We start from the raw sequence: 25,212 nt of genomic DNA on the forward strand, positions 1-25,212 counted from the left end.
AATACTATTGGATAATATAATTAAATAAAATGCAATAATAAAGAATATGGTGGGTTATCACTTGACCTGATACCACACACTGTCTGTTAAGAAGACTAAAAGGACTAGCTAAGAGAGTGACTGTTTTAATTTCACGTGGGGTTGTAAATCAATTTACATTTACTACTTGTTGGTGTTTGCATTTCCCCAGATAATAGTGTAACACAGGCAGAGTCAATGAAGTTTACTGTTTGTCCTTATCAGTATGCCAAAGGACAACTTCTTGCAGGAGTAAGCAATTATGGTCAGTATTTCTGTCACTTGCTATAGCACATTGGAGAAATAAACCAAAGGCCTGCAATTCCTGAGTTCTAATTCTGACTCTTCTACTTATTTGCTGTGTGGCCTTGGGAAATTCACTTAATCTCTCTGGGTTGAATTCAGCGGTTGCAGAAGTTGAAGCAATGTTTTCTGAGCTAATGAGAGTTGTACCTCCTTATGCTAGGGCTGAATTTGATTCTCTCATTCTAAGTTTCTCCATTTGTAAAATCCAGAATACAGTTATTCTTCCTCATATGGTTGGTACAAAGGGTGAATTAAATAATATTTGTAATGTGCTTGGAAAATGCACTGCACTAGATAAAAGTGTGGATTGTTGTTAGTCAAAAATGACACAAGGTTCAATGTATATTTTGTATCATGGTAACTAACAAATATTGTTCCAAAATTAAAATGCTAACACCTGTTCTCAAAATAATGACTGGTGAACCTCAAAAGGCTGCCCAAGTGGTACAATGATAATACTTCCCCAGTTCATTGTGGGTATTGTGACAATGTTGTTAATGTATGGGAGGCATGTAGCTACTGTAGTACTGGTCATAAGCGTGTTTAAATAGAGAGAGAATGAGTGAGTTAAGTTTCCATCCAGATAAACATAAATGCTTTTCTTGTGGCATTTCAACACTTCCAGAAATATGGAGAAGCACAGAGAGAGCAAAGAGCGTGGAGTCTGTTGGAGGGTGAGATGTGTGGAAGAGGTTCAAGAGGTATTGGAGGGGTGAGGTGAAAGTGTGTGTGTTTAAGTTTGGAGTGGGAAGACGGTCTTTATAGTAACCAATATGAGCAGAAGATTTGGGTTTATGTTTTTTCAGGAGTGGTTTGCCTGTCCTTTATATATATATTTTTTTCATCCATAGATCTCAAAAAGGCTTAATAATGTGTCGTCTCCTGTTCTTGCACCTGACAAACATGTTTTATTTGGCTGACCAAGTCCAGACCACTTGTATAACAACAACTAGGATCATGCATCATTACTAAAATCCTCACAGTGGAACAGAGTCACATCAGTTCCTTGTTAATTTTTGAGTCCTGTCAACTACCTGTGGGTTTTTGGTTGGGTTTTTTGCAGGGGAGGGGGAGTGCTTTGGGGGCAGTTTGAGTCTCCAAAGTAGTCTTAAGAAGAAGTAGGATCAAATTATCCAGTCATCTAGCTGACATATGACAAATCCTTCTTTGTAGGCAGTGCGTGAGTTGGTTTCCCTCAGAGCGGCCTCTTGATTTGGTGCCCTATCTTCATTCAGGAAAATGGCATTCAATCATGGAGGATTTGGGGCCTCATGCAGCATTTAGTACTTCCCTCTCAAGTTAACGTTCTCCTTGAGAAAATCCAAAGATGAACTGTGTCTACAGCATGATAAATTAACCTAAACGTGTCCTGAACATTGCAACATTGACATATTTAAGCTCTTCCAAGGCCAATAGAAAGATGAGTGGTTATCGGCATAGGTGCAGCCAAAAAAACATGTTGGCAAGAAATTCCTTTTCCTATTACTTGTTTGTCACCAGTGTAGAAACAGATTCAACCTACGGATGTAAATAACGTGTAAAAACAATAACTATGTAACTGACTACATGGTTAAATGTTTAACTGGGAAATTAGAGGTACAGGGGTGCTGCAGCACCCCATGTCTTAGATGGGGTCCTGGCTGCCGGTCCTGTGCCCTGGGGTCCCAGCTGCCAGCCCCAGCCCCAGGGTTCTTGGCAGCAGAGCCCCCGGGCAGAGTTTAATCATTAACAGAAACTGATAAGCATCAGGCTTATTAGTTAACTGGTTAAACTTTTGCATCCCTAATTTGAACAGGGTTGGAAACAGAGATAGGAGTAATATAGAGGCTTTAGTGGGGGGATTGCTCCATCTTCAGAGTAATGCCAACAAATTGGGATTCTACTTTGACTCAGCATCCTCCAACAACAGATCACAAGTGCTAGGCCAGAAATATTGTAGCTTGATCAATGGGCAGGGATAGCCTTCTGGTTAAAGACCATCAGCCAAGATGAAGAAGGATTCTGATTTCCAAGAAGGAAAGGGCCTATTGAGAGAGATTTGTACAGCTCTACGTGCATTGAGAGAGTACCACTGATTTTTTTTTTTCTTCCGCAGGTTTGGGACAGAAGCTAGGGAAGAAATTTCTTGATTGACAGAGAAGTCTGGCTTATTAGGTTAAATTTCTCTTTTTTGTGACACAAATAACTTTCTGGAAGTATTTTATGTAGATTTTAAGCTCTTAGGGACAGGGTCCGACTTCTTACATGTCTGTAAAGCACTGAGAACATTATTGGCAATATATACTTAAGGAAATAATCATGACTGGTTTAGGTTTCTCCTAGATGTTGATTACTGGATTGCTCAAGTGATTATAGCATATGGAGACTTACACTTCAGATCTATTCTGACCCATGCTGATAGCAAACAAAAGTTAGCATCTGTTTAGTGGCTTGTGTGAAATGAATTGGTGGTGTCAATCAACTTTCAGTTGGGCAACAGCAGACTCACTAGAGGGGCATTTCTTTATATAATGACAAACATTAATTTAAATGGCATTTTATATTCATTTGAAGTCAAAAGATATAGAACATGGGTGAGTTACACTGGCAGAGTGGGGAAGCTTGGAGCGCCATGTCTCTTGAACTGAAGATTTTGTTCTCTAGGTATTTTGAGCAGGCCCTTTTCATGAGTCCTAAATTCACTTTAAAAATGTTTTTATTGACTTTGTAGTTCCTAAATTTATGGCTTGGGTCACAGAATCTCTTGAAAGCTGCATTCAGAACATTGTTTGTATTATTTCTTATGAATATTCAGATTCTATGGAATTGCTCCATTGCAGCACTTCAGCAGTACATATGCAAGTCTAGACATTCTCAAGATATTTGTTCTAATAATAGATGATTCCATCTCTGTGTGAAGAGAATGCACATCTCCTCCTTGACTCAGACACTGGATTGTCAGATTGTTTTCTGACAACGAAAGTGATTAAAATTCCTTCCCCTTTAGAAGCTAGCTTGTGAGACAGACCCTCTGGATTCTCAGCAGCTCCCTCCAGACTGATTAGTGAGGACTTACGGAAACCATTTATTATTTGGGATAAAATTTGATTGGGATTGGGGCGGGGGGGTTATGTTTGCATTGAAAACTGACGACTATTTATACATAAAAACCCACAGGTCTTTGAAATGGAAGCAGTAGTGTTTTTATTTCTTGGTACTCTGCATGGAGTGTTTATTAGTTGTACAGTGGTGTCAGATCTACAGATAATAGGGGATTAGGGCTAGCAGTAAAGAAAACCAGAGGGGGATGGGACAAAGGGAAAGGGTGGGGTGAGGGCAGGACTGGCGCTAGTATTTTTAGCGCTGTAGCTGCATGGCCATTTCGCCGCCCCGTGCGCTGGTCCCGCGGCTCCGGTGGACCTGCTGCAGTCGTGCCTGTGGAGGGTCCCCTGGTCCGCGGCTCCGGTGGACCTGCTGCAGTCGTGCCTGTGGAGGGTCCCCTGGTCCGCGGCTCCGGTGGACCTGCTGCAGTCGTGCCTAGGCCGCCTAAATGGAAGCGCCGGCCCTGGGCGGGGGACAGTTTGGTGGCCCTTGTCACAGTTTCAGAGCAACTGCACCTGTATTCCCACACCATAGTCCACAAAGGGCATGTGCTTTAGGCTTCTGGGTCCCAGCCATCACTTTTCCTGGGCAGCAACTTCTCTCTCACTCCACCTTGACTGGGGATTTTAAGGCTGCACAGCTCCCTGATCTATACTGTGATATCCCCAGCAAACCAGACAGCCTAAAAAGGCAAGTGCCTGCTATTTGCTTTCTCTCCAAGGGCTATGACAGTGTATTGTCCATAGTTATAAATTACCACATAACTCTTTCTAAACAAGCACATGTATTCTTAAGGGGAAAGAATTAAAATAAAAAGCTACATGCATGCGAAAAGCTACCAGAGATCACCCCAACTCTGACCTAGGGTTCTGGAACTTTACAGTCCATCAAAACCCACAGCTGGGGTTTCTCCATGGTTACAAGTTCATATCCATCTCAGACTAGAAAGAAGGGTGGGTCGATCAGCTGTTTGTTTATACAGGTCAGGCCTTTGATCTTAGCTTTCTGTAACAGATAATCACCCTTGCCTTAGGCTTCAAGAGGCTGGGTTTTTGAATAACCAGAGGTGGGGAAATCTGCATTAACAATCTCTGCCTAGGAATTCCCCAGGAAATCCACTTAACATCCCAGAAGTCCATACTTGCTTGGCACATTTTCAGTACAGTCTCTTGAACTTCCAGGTCTCCCATCTATCACATCTCCCCCCTGGAGAGCTTATGTACCAGTCAGACTAAAATAATAAACACACAAGGAAATTGCGATATCTGTAAGAGTCCTGCTTTCTGGTATTGACAGGCCCACGAAGGAGCCATGTCCAACGCCCCTCAGGTGAGGGAGTAGAGGTGTGTGTGTAAAGCAGTGGCGATAGGCAAACTGAATTTTGAATGAATAAATACCACAAATTCAGCTCAGTTCAGGTTGTTTGCCCCACTGGTACTGCCAGCAACATCCCCAGTATCCATTCTGGGATGGGTCTCATCCCCCTTCCTCTCCTCATGAGGAGGGAAAAAGGAAATAGAAGAATAAGATCAAGAGAGGCATCTATATTCCCCTAGCTGGCAGAGCTGATGTGCTCTTAGTGCCTGGTCTTCTGCCACCAGGATGCCTCTCTTGATCTTATCTTTATATTTTCTTTTTCCCTCATGAGGAGGAGAAAGGGGTGAGACCCATACCCCATGGGGAAGGAGAAAGAAGAAATACTGTGTGTGTGCGTGTGCACACAGACACACACACGAGGCGGAACAGTGAAGACAATTCTTGTCTTGTCACTCCAACCGCAGGAGGAACTGGCAAAAGGTGATCCAAGCCCCACTGTATCTGACCCATCCCAGAGGGGCTGGGGAAGACTATCCTGCTCCTGACACCCCTTCCATATGATGAGATACCCAACTGCTGGAGGGGTAGAGGGAAGAAGCTGTCCTTTCAGATGGTAATGTTATTTGGGGAGGTGAGAGGGAGGCAGCCTGTACATCATCCAAACAAGAGGAACACCTTCCCCCCATATAAATATCAGCCAAATACAAATAATTGTCTGTTTGCCCAACTCGAATAAGCAGAAAGTGAAATGAGGATCTTGGAAGTCCCTCACCACATCCCAAAGATAGGAATGAGTGGGAGGGACTGAAAGTAAAGAGGGGAGAGAAACCTGTGCCCTGCAAGGCAGCCACTGTATTACTCCAATTGTGCAGATATGAGCAACTAGGAACTGATAGAAATTCTGTAGCCTGGAATTAGACAGAAGCAAAAAAGATAAATATTAAAAACAAATAATAGCTTAAATGTAGTAACAGGGCTGGGGGGTTGTATTGGAGTTTCTTCCAACTACTCATCCAAAGGCTACTCAGAAGTGAAACATCTGAGGTGAGATATTGGTTGGACCCCTGAAAACATTTGGAAGGGATCCCTCTAGTGCAAACAACAGTGAAATGAAATCTTGAGGCTATATCCATTCCCCCCCTTCAGACTCTTCCCTTCTCATATGAGTAACCACCCCCCACCAGGCAAACTTGCTTATGCTGCAGGGACTAAGCTAATTAACAGATGGTCACTGCCCTGCTTGGAAAGGTTGAGTTTAACTAAATGCAGCATGGACACGCAACTGTCATTATCCTGTTCTCACCTACTCTGGTGGTCAAAATGCACTTGGCTGAAGTATAGGGGGCTGCTGGATGGCTTTATCAAGGGGCAAGACTTGAGTGCTCCCCTTTCCTAGTTCTCTCTGACAACTTAAAGAACACAGTGTTTTAAAAGATGTTAAATGTTAACCCTAAAATGCAGAAATTACAGTCCATCTACACTGCAGCTGGGATCATGCTTCCCAGGCATGGGTGGACAGATACCTGTGTGCTCAGGTAGCACACTGAAAATAGTAGTGTCAGTGGAGGGGGATGTTAGCATGGCAGTTGGGTTCACCTCCCAGATCCCCAGGGAATGTACCCTGGTGGCTAGCCCGAGCTGCCATCCATATTACCCCTGGCCACGCAGCTACATTTTTAGTGCACTAGCTTGAGTAGAGGTAGCATGTGTCTGTGCTGAGAAGCATGGTCCCAGCTATAGTGTAGATAGCCTCCCTTATGAACCAGCCTTGAATCAGTGTTCTAACCATGCCTTATAAGGCAGCCACTGCGTCACTCCAGTTATGCATCAGCACAAGGTTGTTTTGTACAGGAGGATTCTCATTGTTATAATGTGCAGAGAGCAGCTTGCGCTTGTGTGGTTTGGAGAATGGCTATCCAGCACTGAACCAGACTAAGTGTGCACTTATATTTTATATATGAAATGATATGCACTTGCTCTCTCTCTAAATAAATATGAGAGATGTGGGTACAGACACACAACATGGAGAGCAATGTAGGAGCAAGGGGAGAGGGAAATGGAAAAGGAAAGAGCCTCTGTTTACCATGATGAGAAGATTCCATCATATGGAAATGTTCAGCATCTAAAATTTAATCTGTAACAATTCACTGCGATTGCTTTACTTAACATTACACAGAGAGAAAATTAACAGTGAGACTGCGTAGATATGCTCCCCCCTTTGTGATTTTCAGATGCTAAGGCAAGAGGTACAAAGAAGGTGGGGCTGAGATATGGTCCCAAGGGATCTCGTGCCAGACGGTCAGGCTTATTTTATTAATTTAGATCTCCATTATTGTCTCTCTTCTAGTCATTTCTGAGAGGGAGAAGTTAGTTTAGCAAGAGAATTATTTCACAGCCACAGAGTGACACATTTAACTCTTAGGTCCCTGTGATACTACATATTAGTGTATGCATCCGTTTAATATCCCTCCCCCCAAAGCAACTGACCTGCAAGAACCCCTCCTTGTGCCAATAACTCCAAACATTTTAACCCCCCAAAAATCACTCCAATGGACTTCTCCCAGCTGCCAAACCCTACCACAATCTCCCTGACCCATAAAGCAGCTGCATAACCCTCCTGCCATCCTCAGCCAACTATCTTAACCCACCTTATCTCAGCTTTTGAATATTACTGCAACCTATCTCCTAGCAAGCAACTTGAACTGACTCCCCTCATGCTACCTTCTCACCTATTGACCCAAAGCTGGCACTCTCATCTCCCATCCTAGCTGCCAAACTCTTCCTCAGTCTTATCCACAAGATAAGGGCCCTGAGCTGACTCCTCTTCCACCTTCCAAACACTCCTGCTAGCTCTGAGCCAAGAGATGCCTCGTTCTTCCTATCTCCAGGTATTGTGCACCTGGAAAATCAGGGAGCAATTTAAGGGATTAAGGAAAGTGGATTTAGAATCGGAAACCCTTTTACTTGTTAAAATTGTTCTCTTTCTCTCTAGTCTACCTATGTAATCTATAAAGTACTCAGTTGCCACAGTACCTAATGCCACTCTGTGGATATTGTTTAAAACTTTCATCTACTATCCTATTAATTTAGGTACTGACAGGCAAACTGTGCTCTTTTGAAAGTCTGGTGTTTTATGGGTTTAAACTTAGATCTTTGGGACAGGAACTCTGTTTTTTATTTTTCACTTTGTACATCTGCCATAAAAATAAGAGCTGGAAGAATGTATCTGGTCACCCAGTCCACATCTCAATACTTCTCCATCATCAGATCCCCTATTCCACTATGTGAATAATTATAACAATATTGAAGTTGTTTTCTATAATTCAATGACAAAAATAAAGTATGTAGAAATATTTTTTCTGAAACCCCTAGAAATACACTCACGTATTCAGTTTAGGAGTTTGTAGAAGTTATATCTATCTATTTAGAAACCTGCATTACACTTATATGTTATCCCTGGGTTCCAATAAACTGACTAGACAAATTCCAATCATATTAGTAACACACAACAGGGCAGTCATAACAAATGGCAAAATACATTTTAGGCACTGTGGATATGACAGAACATACAAAAAGTAAATTGAATTCAGGGCAAAAACCTATGCTACACATCCTTATATTGCTAAACACATTTAGCATCAGATCATAGCCTCTCACAAAACAGGTCTGACACAGAAGGAACAAAACAAATACTATGAAATAGAAAGAATCACACATACATTTTTCAAGATTCTGAATGAATAGTTAGACTTGAATATCTCCTACATCAAGAATTCTCAGACTGTCACCACCTGAGATCCTTAAAAAGAGCCATGCTTGTTTATTGTGAACCTAATCCCACCATTCTTTGCAGTCACATCCCACAATCCTTTGAAGTCCTATTACCAAACCATGGCTAGCTCTGACTAGCAGATTGAAGGAATTCTGGTTGAAGTGAGAAAAATGTCATCTTATCATATTCTCCACTAATTGGCAGAAATGGTATAAATACAGAAACCTATGCCATAGCACATCTTTGATTATACAGTGGCAAATTATTATGTTCATTTGACTTTGTAAACAAAGTACTAAGTGGCTGATCTGCACTTTTGAAGTTCAGCGTTCTCCCAAATGCTGGAAAAAGCAGAAAGGTCATGCAAACAATGTATCACGTACTAAAACCTCAGAAAGCTACAGAAGCAAAGTGACCCACAGATTTCCACAATAAGGCTTTAGTAGCAAAGTAGATCATCTTTGAAAGGATCACAGCTGGTGATCATGAAATCCACACTGTAACTGAAAACTTTTCCTGACAGTTCAAGTAAATCTATCACTTACGGAACATGCGCCTATAGGGGGAAAAAGTTGTAACTGTCCTAAAAATTATATCATCTTCCATTGCTATATGCAGTGGTGTTGTAGCTGTGTAAGTCCCAAGATATTAGAGAGACATGATGGATGAGGTAATGACCTTAGTCTGTACCCCCTTAAAATTCTTGTGTTCCAAAGCCATTCCCACGTGATTTAGTTCCCTAAAATTCCTTGATGCCCTAGGCTTGAGGAAACAACTAAACTTAAATCCTACCTCAAAAAATTCCAGTTATGCAGGGTTGTCTCATCTCAGCCCTAGGTCTTACCTTGGTGAACGTAATATAGGAGAGACACAGCATTTGCTCCACTGAATGCTTCGTGAATTGTTTCTTTGCATTTGCAGATGAAGTTTCACAAAGCTAGGGCACATTTCATGCTCTGAAGAATGTAGATTCCTTAACAGAGAAAAAAGATCTGATTTACTCTCTTCTTGAGCATCAGGATATTTGGTGAAATTCATCAAAGAATGAATGATAATTAATTGCACATATATAGAGGAGAAAATATCAATCTATATTCAGGATCAGCAGCTGAAGGTTTTTTGTCCTCCCTGAGTATATGAGGAAAATTGCCTTCATCTATAAAGAAATCCAAGGCATACTGTAAGCACTCTGCTAGCCCCCTTTTAATTTGATTACATTTCAGATTAAATTTAACATTTAGAACTAATTAGGCTGTACCCACGTGGGGATCAGAACTATTTAAACATGCTTCCCTGACTGCCCTGGATAGGGATGGCAGTTGGACAGCTATGTCAGTCAAACCATGCTGTAGACTATAGCATATGTAGTTCGGACAGAAACTGACCAGGAAGAAGTGCTGAAAGCCTGGCAGGCCTTGTCCTCTTTGCACTCTTCCCACCTGTGGCAACAGTGAGAGTTCTCGTGCAGACACCTGCTGGCATTTTTACATCCTGTCTAATCTTACTTTGAGAAAAGACAGATGACAGCCAAGTGGGTACAATACCAGTGGCCAATCTACACTCCCACTCATGGAGTTGTCCTACTTGACAGCTGATCATATGCTGCTGGTCGTATAGCCAGACCACCCTCTCATACTCTCCCCACACCCATTTTCTGCTATAAACCCTACAAGGATTTCCACTGACAACGATCAATGGGAGGCAGTGGTGACTTGTGACTTTTTTGACCGGTGAGGCACAAATCACAAAACAATTATTTCCACTCCAGTCCCTGTCCAATGTATACTTAGGCAGCTATTAAAACCAGACCTTATTGATAGTGACAAAGCAGCAGGTGGTCCTTGGAGTTGGAGCCACCACTGCCATTGCTGGCACCCAGGCCAGCTTGGGGGTGGAGCAGCATGGGGCACAGGTCACTTGCTGGTTTAAACTAGAGCAAATGGTGAATTCTAAACATCTTTAAATCATGATTAGAGGGAGTCAGTAACTCAGCCAGAGGTTAGGGGTCTATTACTGAATGGGGTGGGTGAAGTTCTATGGCTTGCAATGTGCAGAAGGTCACACTTGATAATCACGATGGTCCCTTCTGGCCCTAAAGTCTGAGTCTAAATAGAATAAAAATGTATATGATTCCCAACTACACTTAGTGAGTTATTTAAAGATGTTATGCTCTTTTGTTCCCAGTGCCCATTGTACCTTCCAAAGCCCTTTTTCCCTTTCCTTATGTCTTGCATCATGGTAGTTGCCTCTGCTGATAACGTGGGTGAGATGCGTCAAGTTGTTGCCAAATCCTGTTGCTGTCAATGAGGATTTATGCCAGAATATTTTTATCATAATCCCATGGTGCCATTGACATTGAGCTACTAGAACCTGCAGAGATGAAAGGACATCAGCAGAGATGAATCACACAAATCAAGACAGTTCTATTAACACTGTGTTGCAGTTATAAATGGTCTACAGGAGTCATACGTCACCGGAAGGATTTCAGTTGTTTGTGGTAGAAGTTTCTCATTTATTTGTATTGATGTCATAACAGCTTAAACTAAGTGCCAAAGCAAAGTCAATGGCAGATTGTGAGACCCGGATTTCGGCTGCAGAAAACAGTAATTGATAGCAAAACTCCTATCGACTTCACTGGCACCAGGGTTTGGCCTTAATACACCCCCACCCCTTCCTTTTTACCTCAGAGGAAATTGTACACCCAGAAATGATGTTAAAATCATATTATTCAGATCAAAATCAACAAAAATAAGGAAGCCAGGACAACTTTATAACTCAGTTAACAGATTACTTCTTTGTCTAACCATTGCATGAGTAGTAGCCTCCAGTCAAACCCAGATCAAAATATCCCCTAACTTTTCACAGCAGAGCGAGCAAAGGGTGGAATGGAAATCGTAACTCAAAGTCTTTTCCTTTGTTGGAAAGTCAGCTATTCCAAAATAGAATTTGACATTTAATGTACAGGACAACTAGGTGTGGAAGACATACTAATATCTACCCTCTTCTTTTGCAGGATAACTTTCTGTTTAGTGTCTCCATTCTAAGTGGAATCCTTTGCTCTATTTTGGCAGTGATCAAATTTATGTTGGGAAAGGTCCTTACAAGCAGAGCACTGGTAACTGATGGTGAGTAGGAAAATATCTCATTCCTCATACAAAATCATTCAGCTAATGTCACGCGGATTGAGAACTAGCTGAAGACTCAGGAACAAAGGGCAACTGTGCATGGCAAAATACTGAGATGAAAGCACTAATGGGTAATGGGTTTTCTGAAGTTTAACACCATTCACTGGTATTATTTAGTATCTTACACAATATGGAACAGATGATTTTAAGAAGGCTAAAGTGTTTAATGCCTGTTTTGCTTCAGTCTTCGCTCAAAATGGGGACCAGGTTAATGGGGACCAGGTACTTAACACAATTAATATTAACAATAGTAGTGAAAGAACACAAGCCAAAATAGGGAAAGAACAGGTTAAAGAATATTTAGATATGTTAGATGTATTCAAGTCAACAGGGCCTGATGAAATTCATCCTAGGGAACTCAAGGAACTAGCTGAAGTAATTTTGGAATCACTAGCAATTATCTTCAAGAACTCCTGGAAGACAGGTGAGATCCCAGAGGACTGGAGAAGGGCAAACATAGAAGCTATCATTAAAAAAGGGGAACAAAGAGGACCGGGGAATTATAGACCAGTCAGTTTAACTTCAATACTTGAAAAGGTAATGGAATAAATTATTTACCAATCAATTTGCGTGGAGCTAGAGGATAATAGGATTATAAGGAATAGCCAGCATGGATTTGTCAAGAACAAATCATGCCAAACCATCCTAACTGCCTTCTTTGAGAGGGTTACTGGCCTGGTGGATAGGAGGGAAGCTGTAGTTAACACAGTTCCTCATAGTGGGACACAGACATTCTCATAGGCAAATGAAGAAAATGTGGTCTGTATGAAATTACTGTAAGGTGGGTGCATAACTGGTTGAAACACCATACTCAAGTAGTAGTTCTTTGTGAAATGTCTGTGAGATATATCTTATGGAGTCCAGCAGGGGTCTGTCCTGGGCCCAGTACTGTTTAATATTTTCAAGAATGACTTGGATAATGAACTGGAGCATATGCATGTAAAATTTGCAGTTGACACCAAGATAGGAAGGGTTACAAGCACTTTGGCTAATAGGATTAGAATTCAAAATGCTTTGACAAATTAGGGAATTGGTCTGAAATTAACAAGATCAAATTCATTAAAGACAAGTGCAAAGTACTACATTTAGAACAGACTAATTAAGTGCACAAATACAAAATGGGGAATGACTGGGTAGGCTGAAAAGATCTGGGAGTTAGCAGTGGATCACAAATTGAATATGAGCCAACAATGTCATGCAGTTGTAATATAATTCTGGGGTGAATTAACAGGAGCATCATAAGTAAGTAACAGTGGGTAATTGTTCCATCGTACTTGGCTCTGGTGAGGAGTACTGGAGTATTGTGTTGAGTTCTGGGTGGCCATCTTTAGAAAAGAGGTGGATAACTTGGAGACAGTCCAAAGAAAAGCAACAAAAGTGATAAAAGATTTAGAAAACCTGGCCTCTGAGCAAAGGTTAAAAAAACTGAGCACGTATAGTTTTGAAAAAAGACTGAGGGAGGACCTGATAAAAAACCTTCCAAAATGCTAAGGGATGTTGTAAAGAGGATACTGATCAATTGTTCTCCATGTCCACTGAAGGTAGGACAAGAAATAATGGCATTACTCTTCAGCAAGGGAGATGTAGTTTAGATATTAGGGAAAAAACTGTCTAACTATAGGGATAGTTAAGCACTACAGTAGGTTTCTAAGCAAGGTTGTGGTCTAGGTGTGTATGGACCTCTTTGTTTCAGTCTTCACTGAGAAGTCTGAAGGAATGTCTAGTATAGTGAATGCTTACGGGAAGAAGGTAGGTTTAGAAGAGAAAATAAGAAAAGAGCAAGTAAAAAATCACTTAGAGAAGTTAGATGCCTGCAAGTCACCAGGGCCTGATGAAATGCATCCTAGAATACTCAAGGAGTTAATAGAAGAGGTATCTGAGCCTCTAGCTATTATCTTTGGGAAATCATGGGAGACGGGGGAGATTCCAGAAGACTGGAAGGGGGCAAATATAGTGCCCATCTATAAAAAGGGAAATAAAAACAACCCAGGAAACTACAGACCAGTTAGTTTAACTTCTGTGCCAGGGAAGATAATGGAGCAGGTAATCAAAGAAATCATCTGCAAACACTTGGAAGGTGGTAAGGTGATAGGGAATAGCCAGCATGGATTTGTAAAGAACAAATCTTGTCAAACTAATCTGATAGCGTTCTTTGATAGGATAACGAGCCTTGTGGATAAGGGAGAAGCGGTGGATGTGATATACCTAGACTTTAGTAAGGCATTTGATACGGTCTCGCATGATATTCTTATGGATAAACTAGGAAAGTACAATTTAGACGGGGCTACTATAAGGTGGGTGCATAACTGGCTGGATAACCGTACTCAGAGAGTAGTTGTTAATGGCTCCCAATCCTGCTGGAAAGGTATAACAAGTGGGGTTCCGCAGGGGTCTGTTTTGGGACCGGTTCTGTTCAATATCTTCATCAACGATTTAGATGTTGGCATAGAAAGTACGCTTATTAAGTTTGCGGACGATACCAAACTGGGAGGGATTGCAACTGCTTTGGAAGACAGGGTCAAAATTCAAAATGATCTGGACAAATTGGAGAAATGGTCTGAGGTAAACAGGATGAAGTTCAATAAAGATAAATGCAAAGTGCTCCACCTAGGAAGGAACAATCAGTTTCACACATACAGAATGGGAAGAGACTGTCTAGGAAGGAGTATGGCAGAAAGAGATCTAGGGGTCATAGTAGACCACAAGCTTAATATGAGTCAACAGTGTGATACTGTTGCAAAAAAAGCAAACATGATTCTGGGATGCATTAACAGGTGTGTTGTAAACAAGACACGAGAAGTCATTCTTCTGCTTTACTCTGCGCTGGTTAGGCCTCAACTGGAGTATTGTGTCCAGTTCTGGGCACCGCATTTCAAGAAAGATGTGGAGAAATTGGAGAGGGTCCAGAGAAGAGCAACAAGAATGATTAAAGGTCTTGAGAACATGACCTATGAAGGAAGGCTGAAGGAATTGGGTTTGTTTAGTTTGGAAAAGAGAAGACTGAGAGGGGACATGGTATCTAAAAGGGTGTCATCAGGAGGAGGGAGAAAACTTGTTCACCTTAGCCTCTAATGATAGAACAAGAAGCAATGGGCTTAAACTGCAGCAAGGGAGATTTAGGTTGGACATTAGGAAAAAGTTCCTAACTGTCAGGGTAGTTAAACACTGGAATAGATTGCCTAGGGAAGTTGTGGAATCTCCATCTCTGGAGATATTTAAGAGTAGGTTAGATAAATGTCTATTAGGGATGGTCTAGACAGTATTTGGTCCTGCCATGAGGGCAGGGGACTGGACTCGATGACCTCTCGAGGTCCCTTCCAGTCCTAGAGTCTATGAGTCTATGACCTGCCTCAATGCAGGGGCTGTCTAGATGACTTCTTGAGATCCCTTCCAGCCCTACATTTCTATGACACTGTTAATGGGATCACAAATGTTATTCCTTGGGATGAGGTGAACACCAATCAGAGAAAAATAATGCAGATTAGTTTAGAGAGACTGGAATCCTGGACAGAATAATGTGAGAGTCAACACAGAAAAATATAGACTAATACATCTGGGAAACACCAAACAAACAGAATTTAATGAGCGGGAGAACCTGGAAAGCGATAATACAGGAGGAGTTCAGAGGTGATACTGTACAGCAGATTAGACATGAATTTGAAGCAAAACAGAACAGTGTAAATTTGGTTGACATATCAGATTACATATATACTATATAGCTTGGGTGCAGACACAATTGGTACATTATCCTTGCCCAGTGGGCGAAATTCACCTCTGTCCTCAGAGCATAGTGACTTTATAAACAGATAACACTGGGAGTTGAGAAGATTGAATCTACCTTCCTCACCTTAGGCTGGAGCAGTAGCAGCCACTCATGCACTCACTGCCAGGCAGAAGGTCACCAAATCACTCTTCCAAGCTGGTCTCTGTGGAGTGGGTGCAGTTCTCAGCTCAGTGGAGCCTCACTTGCTACTTGTACAGATCTACTCCTCAGCTATCCATCCCATACAACGGAACTACCATAGTTCTGATGCATTTGGAGTTCTTCTGTGCTCCCATTTTCATGGGTGAATTTCACTCACTGTGGATTTCTCAGTAGAAACAGTTGTTAAAAGCAGCTATTCACTTTAGCTACCCTGTTGGATGTAGATGGGTGGCATTCTTGCTGCCGCTGTTCTTAAAGGTGCAAATATGCTCAAGTGCTCTTTTTACAATCAAAACCAAAGAGTGTAAAGCTTCGAAAAGGCCACAGGGATTTGCTCTGTGGACAAGTGAATCCGCAATTATGGCTGGGATTTCACAGGAAGCTGCAAACCCCTATTAGATTTTATATGTGAGAATGATGGTTCTCAAGTGAATACACTATATATACACATGCAGCACATAGGAAATAATTAACAAATTATGTGAGTGTCATTTTGCTGCCCTGGGGGTTTCACCTTAAGGATCCTTATTTTTAACCCTCAACTTTAAGTTTACTCTAATGACTGCTGTATTTAGTTATGAACAATTATTTTATTTTGTTATCTATGTATACTTCAAACCAGGGTTGGCTGAAGGAACTCACGAAGGAAGCAAATGTTTGGGGTGGCCAATGGAAAGAGGCGACATGTCCGGGTCTTCAGCGCAATTCAGCGGCGAGTCCCTCAGTCCTGCTTTTCCTCTTAGATCTGCCGCCAAAGTGCTGCCGAAGAGGAAAAGAGGGAGCAAAGGACCTGCAGCCGAATTGTCACCAAAGAATGAAGCGGCACGATTGAGGTGCCGCCGATTGGCTTTATCTTTTTTTTTTCCTCCTGCTTTGCCACTTGGAGTGGCAGAAAAGCTGGAGCCGGCCCTGCTTCAAACACACCCAAAGTGCATGAGTGAGGTGCAGACAGACATACAGGATGGCCTTGGGCCTTGCCGTTAAGAGATTACAATCTAGAAACAAAAAACATCCTAAAATGAGCCAAAAAAAAGAAGGGGAAGGAATATAACACGAGTGCAGAGGTGGGGACTGGCCATTATCTTGCTGGGTCCATGATTTCTGTAGCTTGTTTAAAACTGAATTTAATTTCCTTCACTCCTCTCTCTTCTCTGGCCACCCTGGCACACTGATCTTGAATGTCACTGACAGACTAGTGGGTCTAAATGGGTACGGGAGCTTTTTATGGAGCCTCACTTATCCTTGGAGACTTTAGTCTTACGGATTTCCTCACCCCTCCACCCCACATCCCACTCCAGCCAGCTAATTTCCATTCTGTGTTTTCCCCACAAACCTCCCCTATCCATCTAGAGGCTGGTTTTAGCTCTCCCCATCCATCTCCAATTTAGTCCTTAGCTATATTCATCTCTGGTAACTAACCCGTATCTCACTTTTGTGAGTTTTTTTCCCCCTTTAACTAATTCCTTTCCCACCAGACTGAGACCTCTCAGACCTGCTACAGACACCTCCCTCCTAACATCCTCTTAGGACTGTTCACTGAGTCCAGAACTATAAGGTCATGGGGGACTGCTGAGGTTATTAAGTCACGCCCTCTGGTGTGGCTGTCAGCAGCTTCTGGCCACGGCCACCTGTCTCTCCTATGGAAAACCTTAAAGGAACCACATCACTGGGAGGTGATGAAGGACCTGCTTGGTCAGTGGGAGGGGACCATGATGTGCCTTCATCATTCAGAGAAGTTCTTATAGGCATCATCTGTTGTGGTCTCTGCTCCTTATAGATTTCACATTGTAATGTTAATGTTATGGCACCTTCTATCAGAGGATCTCTGAGCTCTTTACAAATAGTAAAGAAATAAGCCTTAATCCCTCTGACTGGGTGTGCCTTAGCCTCATTTTGAAGATGATGATACTGAGAGACAATGTTACCAGTAGGTTAGTTTCCCGAAATCATACAAATTAGAGTCAGGGCTGGGAATAGAACCCACATCTTTTGACCCCAGACCATACCATCATGATGGCTCTGGTCATAGTTGATTCAACATGTATTTCATTTTCCACCACTACACAAGTCTTTAGAACCTGAATTTCAGGCTGCAATACCAAATAATTATTTGGGTTGCCATAGGTTACAGCTTTCACAGTGCAGTCGGTTGTATACTTAAGCAAACTGCCTCTCTGTTTTCCCTTCTTCCCTTAATTTTACGTGACATACAAAGGCACTTAGGTGCATAGGAAGCAATTGAAAGACAAGAGGGACACAGGATTAGGATGTTGTTGTCTCCATAACAAGTTATTTTAGTGCTATTGTATGCTTGGCAGGCAGCGTGTCCCTTGCATGTTACATTTCTTACACAGAAGTATGAACTGCAGCCTTGACAATAGTCTATTTTACAGCATATGGGCTCCCCAGCCACTGAGTGCTTATTCTTAGTATGCAAATAGAATTCTCATGGGTCTCAATGTTGAGGAGATTTTCATTCATAAAGAGCCAAATTCTGTTTGCTTTACTCATCTGAAACCCCCATTAGGAGGCACATGAGATGAAAGATGGATGGCAGAACACTGGGAGTTTTACATGAGTAAGACAAGAGGTTCTTGTCCCAGAGCGTTCACATCTATGTGTCTTTCAAAATGAGGATCTGACTCTTAAGGTCTTACTGTCTTTTTAAAAATATTTTCAATACAACAGGCCAGATCCTAATCTCAAAAACACTGGTGCAAACCCAGAATAACTCCACTGAAACTAGTTGCTTGGAAGAAATTGGTTTGAAGTAAATGATGTTACTCCAGATTTACCAAGGTATATCAGGTGTAACCCTGTCCACACTGTGTCATGGCCCACTGCTCTCAAACCTGGGTCTGCAGGATTCATGGGAGCAGCCATGCTCCAACCCTCCACCTGGCAGACTGCTGCCTGTAGCTTACATGAGAGCCTCGAAGCCCAGCTCCAGTGTGACGCTCCATCCCTAGGTCTAATTGTCAGAGTTCCAGAGCTGATTGGCCTGCTGAGCATACTTAAACTGGCAGGAGGAACAGGAAATTCTCTGAACAACTGGGCTCCACTCTGCTCTGGAGTGTGCGCCTTGTGTTCCCTTACATTTGCTCCTGCTCCTTTTTCCCCGGCTTGATTTCCGGCATTCTAATCCAGGTTCACTGCTGGCATCTGACTTGTGGTTCCCGACCTCCAGTTTGTTTCCTGCCTCTGACCCCCTGATATGGCCTGACTCTGGTTATCAACTTGTGGTTCTGATCTCCAGTTTGTCTCCTGCCTTTGATCCTCAGTATCCTGACCCAGCAGACTCTTGACTCCTGTCTCATGACTTTGGACATTGACTCCCAGTACTGGGTTTGACTGCACATGAGCTGTCCATTACACAAAGTGAATATATATATATAAAAAAAAATCTATCAATGGCCTAGCATTGTGGAGACTCAGTAATGTTAGCAATGGTGGAAGCATTAATGTAGCCTTGATGCAGGGTTATTTTTAACCACTCCCCTCTGTGGGTTTCAGAGCCTGAGATGGAACATCTACTCTGTTATTTTTAGCCCTGTAGTGCAAGGCCCACAAGCCCAAAGCAATTGATTCATAGTCACGGGTTTTCTTTTTTCAAGTGTAGACATTCCCTGAACTGCCTCACCCAGCTATAGAACAAACTTTAAAACAGGAGGAGATATAGCCCTTGAAGCCAATGGAATTCATTTCATAAAGTCTTTGGGATCAGCCACATAGCTACAGGAACCCAGAACTTCCTTCACACATATATAAAAGTGACATTTTCTCTCTCCTCTTTAATTTGGATCCTTACAGCTAGAGTCCTGAATAGAGCTGGGTTAGAAACAGTTTTCCTGTCCTGTGAGAATTTGAGCTTTAGGGGGAAATATCCTGTTCTGAATCAGTCAAAATCTAAAAAAAAATTAATGAATCAGAAATCTTCCCAGTTTGGGGGATTGGGTCAAAATGTTTTGTTTCAATAATTTAGAAACATTTCATTTCAATTTTGACTTCATTTTAATTTTTTTTTGGCATATATAAAACTTAATTTTCCAAGATGAAATTTGTTTCAAACCAAAAATGGAACATTTTGGTTTGAAAATGTTGAAATTGGATGTTTTGACAATTTGGAAACTTTTGTTTTTCAAAAAATTTTCAAAACAGGAAATTCATTGAAATTGACCCTTTCCCACAAAAACTTCTGGTTTTGACTAATAGTCATTTACTGACAAATTATTGTGAAGCTCTGGTCTTGAATGAATCCGTTGCTTGGCAGAAATGGCACAGAAGTCTCTTGCACCCCAGATTACATCCTTGTGTTAATTGTATTGCTTCTGATTTAGAGCCTGCTCACCTCTTGATTAGAAGAAATGGGGACCAAACTATAACTTCCTCAGTCTGTCGGTCTCTCTCTCTTTTAGTGGGATTTTAGAAAATGTAGCACGGTGATATTGCGGGTGTGGTAAAATTGCATCTTCAGCAGGATGACTTTATTTTTAATATATAAATAATGAGGGGGAGACAGTGCTAGCCATCAGTCGAGACACTGATTTAGCACTTTCCTTACTTGTCAGTTGTTAGCAGTTTTCTGTTTCCTACTAATTTACTTCCTGCTATGATAGGCTGTAGAACCTATTATTTTCCGTCTGAAACAGGTTTTTTTTTTCAAAACAGCAAATACTCTCTCAGATGTGTAGATCCTTATTAAGGCTAATTGTTTAGAAAGCTTTTGCTTTAACAATTGGTGTGCTATTGTCTGACAAAAGACCCTTAATAGTTCCTTAATGGTTCCTTGCTTAATATGCAAGCCAAAAACTGCAAGAGAGAGCAGAAAAAAAAATCTCTCTCTGGTTCCTTTTAAAACCAAACCCTCTCTGCTTAAAAGCCCCTGGCAGAGAAAAGAAAAATATAATATTCCTACTGGCTTCTGGATTCTATCTTTCCCACAACGCTGCACACCATGTCATAACATTTTTCCTAGATCTGGACCTTAGCGTCCAAAATATGGGTGTTAGCATGAAAACCTCCAAGCTTAGTTACCAGCTTGGACCTGGTAAAGCTGCCACCAGCCAGGAATCTATACAGTGCCTGGCGCACTGTGGTCTCCCCAAAACCTTCCCTGGGGGACCCCCCAGACTCAGATTCCTTGAGTCTCACAACAAAGGGGAATAAACCATTTCCCTTCCCCCCTCCAGGTGTTCCCTCCCTGGGTTCCTGGAGAGAGATACAAAAGCAAGCTCCATGAATCTAAACAGAGGGACTCCACCCTCCCTGTTTCCAGTCCTGGAAAACATAAGTACTTCCCCCCCTCACCCAGAGGGTATGCAAAGTCAGGCTTAGTAAATCTAACACAGAGATTCCCCCCCCCCGACTTCTTCCTCCCACCAATTCCCTGGTGAGCTGCAGACTCAATTCCCTGGAGTCCCCACTAAAGAAAAACTCCAACAAGTCTTAAGAAGAAGGCTTTATATAAAAAAGAAAGAAAAAATACATAAAAATGGTCTCTTTGTATTAAGGTGACAAATACAGGGTCAATTGCTTAAAAGAAAAATGAATAAACAGCCTTATTCAAAAAGAATACAATTCAAAACATTCCAGCAACTACACACATGTAAATACAAAAGAAAACAATATAAACCTTATTGTCTTACTATTTTTGTACTTACAACTTGGAAACAGAAGATTAGAAAGCCAGGAGATAGAAAAATCACTCTCATAGCCGAGACGATCAGACACAAGACAAAGAACAAAGAACTCACACACAAACTTCCCTCCACCCAGATTTGAAAAAGTCTTGTTTCCTGATTGGTCCTCTGGTCAGGTGCTTCAGGTTACTCCTTTCCAGGTGAAAGAGACATTAACTCTTAGCTATCTGTTTATGACACTCTCTCAGATGTGTAGATCCTTATTAAGGCTAATTGTTTAGAAAGCTTTTGCTTTACTGCAAGATTTGATAATCATAGCTCTTGAAAAATCTAAATTCATTCAGTGCCAGCAGGACAAACTATTACTATTTATCCAGCAAAACTCTGTAGGTGTGCACAGCCCTTTGCAGACTAAAAGCAGATAGAGTGCCACAATGCCTTTTCTGAAAAGCTTAAATGCCGTGGGCCAAATTCAGAGAGAAGATGCAGACCTGCAACTCCGGCTGACTTTTGTGTGAGTTCCAGTAGCCTGATACCTTATAGAGTCAGAGTTTAAGGCCAGAAGGGACCACTACATCATCTAGTCCAACGTCCCATATATCACAGGCCAAAAAACACCCCTGCACAAGCCCAACAACCATAATTAGACCAAAACACTACAACCCTCTGGAGACTACACCGTAGAGTGCCACAAGCAGTGATCAGGAGGGACTAAGGTGCCACCAGTGCCTGAGGGCCCTCTAATGGCAGGGATTTGATTTGGTGATATATACCCAGATGATCCTAGCCTGTGACCTGTCAGGATTGGGTTCTCTTTCTCTCATGCTGCATGGAATGATCTTTCTGAATTAATACACAAGGCCACTACCATTTTCATCCTCAACATCCACTTCTGCAGTAATGCCTGTAGAAATCAGGCATTGAAGGATGCTTTGGTTGAATGAGTCAGGGGCAGAGGGTTTCATTTACTTAGATGGTTCCAAATCTGAAAATGTTTAACTAACTACTAACTGCAAGGTACTATCTTCTCCCTGCTCCCTACCCATTTCCATCCTGTTGTGTTTTACATTCTGTTGATGCATCTTGTTTCAAATTAGGGCTTGTCTACATCGGAAGTTATACCAATATAAGCTGACTTTAAATTGATATAGTATTACTTACCAGTATACGGTGGACACACTTATTCTGGAATAAGTTGTTTCTTTCAGTTTAGCTTGTCACACGGAAGGAGTTTAAACTAAACTGAAAAAAGCCACTTTTATTCTGGAATAAGAATGTCCACATGGAGAGTTATACCAGTATAGCTATAGAGGTTTAACTATATCAGTATAATTGTACCTGTGTAACTAGTGAAACTTTCCCATGTAGACAAGACAGACTCTTACGCTGTCAGCTTATCAGAGCAAGCTGCATTTCTGCTTCTATATTTGTATAGCAAATAGAACATGGGGGCCTGATGCAGATTGAGGCCTCTGGATTATACCTCCATACAAGTAATTAACTATGGTCCTTTGATTCCTATTTGTAGACTGAAACAAGAAATGTTTGTATTCTCAGCTATGCCGCTGAAATACTGTGTGCAAGTTACATATCCTCTCGTGGCTTAGCTTTCTTATCTGTGAAATGCATTTAATACAGAGATCCCATGAATCTTAACGTACAATTATAGTGAGAAAAGTGCTGTAAAAATAACCCAATTTTCGTCCACGGATCTTCTGTTTCTTTTGTCACATCTGTTTAAATTAGTTACAAACACATTTTTTACTGCCCCCCCCCCCTTTTTTTTTAAACTCCCCTTGACACTGCTTAGCCAGCATAATGATGGGAGAGTGTTCTTGTCTGGCTTGCACATCAGCTGAATTTTTAACAAAGTTCTAAATGCAGAATCTTTATCACCAAGGCAGATGTGTGAGCCAGAAAGAACAAAGCTTGACTTTCAGATCTCAGTAATGTGTGTGTGGTGGCGGTAGACAGCTTTACAATTGTAAACTCAGTAATTGGCTACTGAGTCATTGAGAAACCTGTAATCCCTCAATGCCATTTCTAAAGTCACTTTTTTGAGCATAAATGACTGTTTGTAAAATGCTTTGGGATCCTCTGGTGAATGGTTCTATATTATAATTATTATTTGAATAGCAGTAATGCCTGTGAGCCCCAGGAATGGATCAGGCCCCACTGTGCTAGGTGCTGTATGAACATAGAACAACAAGATGAACATTGCCCCCAAAAAGTTTAGTCTACATACATGGCAATAGCCGGATACGGCAGACAAGGGGAGCACAAGGAAATAATGAGACATTATTGCTCAGAATGATAGGCAATTGCCTCAGCATACCAGCCGCTAGGCAATATCAAGATTTTGTTAGCATCATGGCAGACGAGAGTTTTAAGGAGAGATTGGGTGGAGGACAGCAAGGTAACTTGTCCCCTCCCAAGCATGAGGGGCAGCATGGGAGGAAACACTAAAATGCTTGTTTGAAAATTTAACAGGTATGAGAGATGCTAGGTAGGATGGAGATATGCTGTGAAGGGCCTTGTAAGTGAAGACAAGTAGCTTATGTTTGAGATGGTGGAGAAAGGGGAACCAGCTGAGAATGCAAAGAGAGGGCTGACATGATCAACATGAGGAGCCAGAAAAGGCAAATATTAGGATTCAGCCTCGATACAGTAACTCCTCAATTAAAGTTGTCCCAGTTAACATTGTTTCGTTATTAGGTTGATGATCTATTAGATCTATCAAAATAGCAGATTTTGAATGGATATAACTGGCTCAAGGTTGCATTAGTCAAGGCCAGAGAAGAGAACGTTGCAGTAGCCAAGATGCTAAATGATGAGGGACCTAGATAAGAGTTTTAGCTACATGGATGGATAGGAAAGCCCAAATTTTAGAGATGCTATGCAGAAAAGAATCTGTAAGATTTAGACACAGCCTGGGTGTGACGATCTACAGAGAGGGCTGGGTCAAAGACAACACCCATGTTACAGGTATAGATGAGGGCAGCTCACCATATATAGCGTTATTGTATTAGTGTAAAAATATAGCCTCTAGAGACCCTATGTGATAGATGAGATAGAAATGCCATAAGACATGACAGGAGTATTATTACAAATTATCCACATCTTCAGCACTAGCAATATGAGGGACGTTATTATCATCAGCTCCTACCTGTCACAGGATCTTTCATTAGTGATGAACAACAGGGGATTGAATGTCTTATTACCATGCAGTGGAATACAAATGATGTGTAAAGAAAACACGTTATGTGCTATGTAGTTTGTGAAGTCTTCATCCCAGAGACTTTGGAAATAACACTTCCCCTACGGAGCTCTGGGAAACTCATTCTCAAGTTGTAATTTTTTCCCATTAACATTTATTAAAGATTTTGAATTACAAAACATAGAACCAAGAAACAGTGACGTACTGAAAACATCTTTCCCCAGCCCACACCAACAGCCCCATGTTCCTACAGTAACAACTCCTAAATCCTAGAACAGAAGAACAAACACCAGCAGACAGTTAAACAGTTCGTTTATTTATTTTCAGAGATAAATTACATAGCAAAATACAGAATGAAAACAATGAGACATTTTAAGATCAAATTTCATTCTTCAACAGGTAAATAATATTTGCAACCACCAAACGAATGCAGTTGTACAGGATTTTTGTGGAATAAGAGTGACATCTTGTGGCCAGCTCAGGAAAGTAACTCAGAAGTCTACATTTCACACGGGACAGTACATAGATGGTGCTTTTCTAAAGCAGTAGTCTCAGACTTAATATGTATCATGCTGCATCACCAATCAAGAGCGCATTGTTTTCTTCTACGTTATAATACAAAATGTAGCACCATGGTGGGCATTCTGCCATCACAAAAGACTATCTAGTAGGATATTCCAGGAAGCTTGCCAAGCAAACTTTTTGAATCAGATTCTTCCTACAAATACTCACACACGGTTCTCATTGACTAC

General features: G+C 41.5%; 1 protein-coding gene across 1 annotated transcript in view; it reads left to right on the forward strand.

The window, feature by feature from the left end:
- Positions 1 to 25,212, forward strand: part of TMEM163 (transmembrane protein 163) — a 171,518-nt gene that overhangs the window by 129,953 nt on the left and 16,353 nt on the right. The window contains exon 6 of the mRNA XM_030580880.1: positions 11,508 to 11,619. Within this exon, the coding sequence (XP_030436740.1) occupies positions 11,508 to 11,619 (112 nt within the window). The remainder of the gene's footprint in view (positions 1 to 11,507; positions 11,620 to 25,212) is intronic.

The sequence above is a fragment of the Gopherus evgoodei genome, chromosome 11 (assembly GCF_007399415.2).
Source record: "Gopherus evgoodei ecotype Sinaloan lineage chromosome 11, rGopEvg1_v1.p, whole genome shotgun sequence".
Taxonomy (NCBI): domain Eukaryota; kingdom Metazoa; phylum Chordata; order Testudines; family Testudinidae; genus Gopherus; species Gopherus evgoodei.